This window comes from Sinocyclocheilus grahami, unplaced genomic scaffold (assembly GCF_001515645.1).
Source record: "Sinocyclocheilus grahami isolate Dianchi unplaced genomic scaffold, SAMN03320097.WGS_v1.1 scaffold50.1, whole genome shotgun sequence".
Taxonomy (NCBI): Eukaryota; Metazoa; Chordata; class Actinopteri; order Cypriniformes; family Cyprinidae; genus Sinocyclocheilus; species Sinocyclocheilus grahami.
Window position 1 is genome coordinate 2262171 of NW_015505229.1, and position 6066 is coordinate 2268236.

Consider the following 6066-nt stretch of genomic DNA (forward strand, 5'->3'; position numbering starts at 1 on the left):
TAGACCTGAAGCCTGAGTGTTATAAATCTAAACTATCCAACAGAAACAGAGAGCTTCCACTCTCATTTACATTTAGAATGTAAAGTGAGTTTATTATAATGGGTAATCTGGGTAAGAATGGCTAAAATAACATCTGTTTAGATATACTGAACTCACTTGGGTCAAAAGTGACCACCAAGCCCTGATCTAGGACCAGCCCCAACAACTAAAAATCCAAGTTCCGACTATTAAAATGAAACAAACTGGTCTCAGATCAGTTTAGGAATTGATTGAGGGACATCTAACATAATCGGTTCACAATAAAAAATAAAAAAAAGAACAAAAAAACATGAGCAGACAAATGCCGAAAGAGTCTGCAATTTTAAGGCAGAATGTTCGAGCAACATCCTATAATATTATTGTAATTATTTTATATCCATCCATATCAAAAATGACTATTGTTATTAATATTGACAATCATGCCATTTTGTATAACACCATTTATGGTAGGGACACAATTATCTACGTACACAGCCAGCAAATGGGTTTAAACACATGGAAAACTGTTAAAAGTCATAATTTAGCTGTGCAATAATGTTAAAACAGGTCTTCAAATGTTTACGACCCCAAAGAAACACACAGCATCATGTCTCACACACCAGCAGAAACCAAAAAAAAACATAAACCATTTATCCATAGCTTTGCTTTTCAACGCATACATGCTTAGCTCTGTCGTAACTCTGCACTTGCTTCTGTCTGTCTGTCTCATTCTCCATCACACCCATACGAACCTACCATAAGACCATCTTAACACTAAGATGTGTGAATGTGGACAGCAGAGTTGAACATGTCTGTCTGTACAGTCAGAAATTGTTACAAAGATGAAGTATTGTTTGTAATAACCACAATTTAAAGTAATGTTGGTCAATATTCTCTAATCGAAAGGTCGTGAACAAACACTTGACATACTGGGCATGTGGTGCAATATAATAGTCAACCAGAAGAGTGCGGTAAAGTTGTGTGTGGGTGTGACTATAAAAATATCATTCATGGTGCAATGGAATGTGCAGTTAACTGTACCCTAGCACTCCAGCATGCGTTTCTTATGGGGTCATAAAACATCAGAGCATCAAAAGAGATGCAAGGAGTTTCTGGTTTTATAAGGAATGGAGCTTCATGATGTCTTTAAAAGATTTTTCCTTTTTTCTTGTTCTTTTCCATTGTCCTGAGAAAAAAAAATAAGACAAAAACATTAGTAAAGAAATTGATTAAAATAAAAATTGTTAGTTATGGTTACTGTACATTTTAATATTTTTTATATTTTAATATGTCCTCTATTTAAATTTTTAATGATTGATACTATTATTTTCTTTTTATGCCACTGCTTGTTATGCATACTGATTGCAATACTATACACTAGTTTAAGGTCAGATTTTTTTTTTTTGTTGGTTTATTTATTTATTTTATTTTTTATTTTGTTGGAAAGAAAATAATACTCAGCAAGGAGATCATAAGTATGACTGTAAAGACTTTTATAATGTTACAAAAATTATTTAAAATAATTGCTGTTCTTTTTAACTTTCTATCAAAAATCCTGGAGCGGAAAAAACTACAGACCACAAACTTTTGAACGGTAGTGCATGTATAACATACTAATTAAAAAATTATAACTAAAATTAAGTTCAAAACAAACCACAATATGCAGAATTCAATATCTTCAATATCTCATAAATGATTAAATCATAACCTTTATCAAATTAAAATGTAAAATATTAATTTTCAAATACACTTAACTAAATTATTATTATTTTTTTAAATACTAAAACTTTATTTCAGGTTAAAACTTAGTTCTGAATGCAGATTTTCAATGTGTAAGAGGCAAATGGGACAGTCAGCCTCTACTTCTATGCATGAGTGCAGGTCCTTATTTAAAATATTGTTTTGCTTACTGCAGAGAGTTACAGAAAGGCTATTTTAAGAGAAAGACACTGAAGAATTGAGCTGAAAGAACAGCGAGAGTCTCACTTTGATGCATCAAGTTTCTGCTGCTCCAGGATGCGTTGCTGGGCCTCCCAGTTGGCTTTTTCCTCCTCAAACTGGCGCCTCTTCTCCTCAATCTCTTTATACTGAGCTTCTAGATTCTTCTTCATCTGTTCGTGACGCCGCTCCAACTGCATCAAAGATGCCCAAGGATTTTTATGTTATGTATTTGGAACATTTGGAAAAAATATGTTATTTGGAACTAGAAACCAAACACAAGCGTCCTCGCATACACACCTCTGCCTCAGAGTCCTTCAGCTTTTGCTTCTTTTCTTTGACCTTCATCTCAAAGACCTGCTCCATCTCTATTTCCATCTTCTTCATCTTCATCACATGCTCCCTCCTCTCCTCCTCCATCTGGGCCAGGGGACTCCTACAAGAGAGACATTGCAACAATTGTATCAGATTTGGAGAAATTTAGCATTACATCACTTGCTCATCAATGGATCCTCTGCAGTGAATGGGTGCCGTCAGAATGAGAGTCCAAACAGTTGATAAAAACACAATAATCCACATTGGATAAAGCAATATTATGGATAGAGGACTCGTATTTTAGCTGTAAACAACAATTTAAGTTTAAAATTGTCTTGATGGATTTGTTTCATACAAACATGGAGCTTTTTGATACACAACATGTTAATAGATGGACGTGGATCATCGCTTGTGAATTATTGTGATGTTTTTATGAACTATCATTCTGACAGCACCTATTCATTGCAGAGGATCCATTGGTAAATTTCTCCAAACCTGTTCATGAGGAAGAAACAAACTCATCTACATCCTGGATAGCCTGAGGGCGAGTAAACTTTAAGCACATTTTTATTTTTGGGTGAACTATGTCTTGAAGACAAGACTTTTAATGAATTTCTAACCGTTAGGCTACAGGAGAGCCTCGACAAACTTTGCAGACTTGATCACAAGAAAGGGTGATTAGGACAAAAACTAAAAAACATTTAGCTAAAAATAGAACTCTTCTCGTACTTTGTGAGCTGGCCCTTGTTCTTGGTGGCGTCGACCCCGTTGCAGGTGACGGCTGCTAATTTCTTACTCCGGTAGTTTTCATAGTGAACATTATTGGTCACGTCCTTCAGGTCCTGCATGTGAGTCCTAGAATGGATTGTTTGATGACAGGTTAAACTTTGATCAAAACTCCAATTCAGTTTGTCAGAAAATAAAAGTTCTCTATATTTTCAGTATTTGTTATCAGGTCGTGCCTGGTTAGGAGGACAAAGTATTAAAGCACAGTTATCTCACGTAATGTTGTTTCTTACCTGATGAGCATATTCCTCAGGACTGTGAAGTCACAGTGCTCACCGTTCTCCACTGAAACGGGAAGAAATGGATGTTTTAGCTCAATAATATCAGAATGAATTCATTTAAGTTTTCAGATTTAATTTAAAATTCCAAAATACATCTTAATTAAAAAGAAAAGTAGGCACTACTTGCATATTCATGTGTAGGACTACAACATATAATGCTTTAAAACTGTTAAGTGTAACAATAAAAGTTGGCATGGAAAATTTTTGTGGATTTATGCAGTTATGATAGACACTTAATATGAGATTGGACCTCTATTTTGATTAAAGATGCCGTCAAAAACAATTTTTAATAGGGATGCATGATATATCAATATCAGTTATCGGCTGATGTTTTATGATTCGCCAGTATCAGTCAATATTGGAAATGTTATTTTGAGGCTCATTTCCCCTATTTTTACATTTAGATAACTTTTGCGTTTTTAGTAAATCTTAAAACTCATACTGTATAAGATAATGTTGTTGTGATGCCTACATTTACTTGTAGCATTTTAAACAATTTATTTTAGTTTTTTTAGTATTTATTCTTAATTTATTTAGACAAAATTGTATAGAATTATCGGTCATAATATTATCGGCCATAACATGAAAATAATGAATAATTTTTATTATAATGTTTTTAATAGGGATGCATGATATATCAATACCATATCAGTTATCGGCTGATGTTTTATGATTCGCCAGTATCAGTCAATATTGGAAATGTTATTTTGAGGCTCATTTCCCCTATTTTTACATTTAGATAACTTTTGCGTTTTTAGTAAATCTTAAAACTCATACTGTATAAGATAATGTTGTTGTGATGCCTACATTTACTTGTAGCATTTTAAACAATTTATTTTAGTTTTTTTAGTATTTATTCTTAATTTATTTAGACAAAATTGTATAGAATTATCGGTCATAATATTATCGGCCATAACATGAAAATAATGAATAATTTTTATTATAATGTTGTGGTGCCTACAACCACTTGTAGCATTTTAAACATTTTAAGCTTTCTGTATTTATTATTAAATTTTTTTTTTTTTTTAAATAATATAGAATTTGACCACTAGCCAATTTATCAATTATCGGCCATAACATGAAAATAATGAATAATTTTTATTATAATGTTGTGGTGCCTACAACCACTTGTAGCATTTTAAACATTTTAAGCTTTCTGTATTTATTATTAATTTATTAAAAAAAAAAAAAAAAAAAATATATATATAGAATTCGACCGCTAGCCATTTATCAATTATCAGCTATAACAAGAAAATAATTATTGGGCCTATCATATCAAGAGATAATTTTATAATTTTAATCCCTAATTTTTAAAAAATATTTTTAAAAACAAACATAATACAGTGACATTCTACATTTAAAAGCAAACAAGCAAACAGGATGAGGTTGCACAAAATTAATCAATCAATATCAGACAAATGAAAAATCAAGAGACACAGGTCAGATGGTTGTCAATTAAAAGAAAAACACAATTTAGTAATTAGACATCGAAACTGAATATGTCAAAGGGTTAAACAGTCACAAAAATAAACAGCAGGTTAGCAGTTCACATAATCACTGTTATGTGATCATACACAGGTATGTATGATCAAACATCGTTGTCATCACATGGTATTCTGGAAAAGGACCAGAGACACTGTTTTCTGAAAGATGGTTAAAGGATGAAACATCTTCTGCACCGTTACAGCAGTTATAGAGCCCTACGATGCTTTACCAAGCGAGCATCTTACCTACAAGGAGAACTCATGCTGATTGACCACCCCATGTGTCAATCATCTGCTACAACCACCTACCTGTGAGAGAGCAGTTGGAGGGGCGGGACTAAAGTCACTCCTGTGGGAACCCCCACTCAACCTGTGATTCATGGGCTACTACAACTAAAAATGGTGTGTCGTTGGAGGGGTTACATGGCATAGCGATGACAAGCAGATAGACCAGCCAAATGGAGCTAGGAGAAGGGGCAGGGGGTGCAGTCATACGTCTAAAGGGATCATGAGATTTGTAATTTCCTCTTTGATGGGACAGAAATCTCCTGATGCTGACAGGTATAGATGGTGCCCCAAAACGGCGTCCCTTATATTACATCATATGTTAGGACAGTGTTGACCAGAGGTTAGAATGGAAATATCAGCACTCAGTCAACCCTGTATCAGAGTTCTGAGGCAGAAACTATTATAAATGATGATGTCAATGTACTATAATAAAAAAAATATGTATGTAAAGGATGAAAAGAAATGTTTTGACCTCAGGGGTACATTTTGTACCCATCAATGTATTTAAATCCATAATGGGGGTTGGAAATAAGTAATGGGAGGCATGCATGTCTGGATGCAAGGTTTTGTTTAAACATAAGAGTAGGGCTGGGCGATATATCAAATATTTATGATGCATTTGCAATGATTTTGTTGGCAAATCAAATTAAGAAACATCATAAATATTTAGGTAAACTTTAATTTGGCCAATTATGTTTATTAGACTTTAGAGTTTATTAAGCTCTGTGTTCCCTCCTCATCTATGAGTCACAAAATATCTGCTTATTAATAATGCCACATTAGTAAATATACTCATCATGGAATATATATTTTTTTCATGTGGTCATTTAGGAAAAAAATATTATTTTTTGGGGGGGAAAAATACTTTTTATAAAAATCTTTTCAATCGTTTATTATATATTATTATGTTATTGTATAAAGTCATTTGTAATTATACACACACACACACACACACA

The 6066-nt window shown here is 33.2% G+C and overlaps 1 protein-coding gene across 1 annotated transcript in view; it reads right to left on the reverse strand.

The window, feature by feature from the left end:
- Positions 1 to 6: 6 nt before the first annotated feature.
- The window catches only part of LOC107583147 (septin-7-like), a 32846-nt gene continuing 26786 nt past the window's right edge, over positions 7 to 6066 (reverse strand). The window contains exons 8-12 of the mRNA XM_016269261.1: positions 3291 to 3342; positions 3001 to 3126; positions 2257 to 2392; positions 2005 to 2150; positions 7 to 1204 (exon numbers count right to left, since the gene is read on the reverse strand). Coding sequence (XP_016124747.1) covers positions 1165 to 1204; positions 2005 to 2150; positions 2257 to 2392; positions 3001 to 3126; positions 3291 to 3342 — 500 coding nt within the window. The 3' untranslated portion in view covers positions 7 to 1164. The remainder of the gene's footprint in view (positions 1205 to 2004; positions 2151 to 2256; positions 2393 to 3000; positions 3127 to 3290; positions 3343 to 6066) is intronic.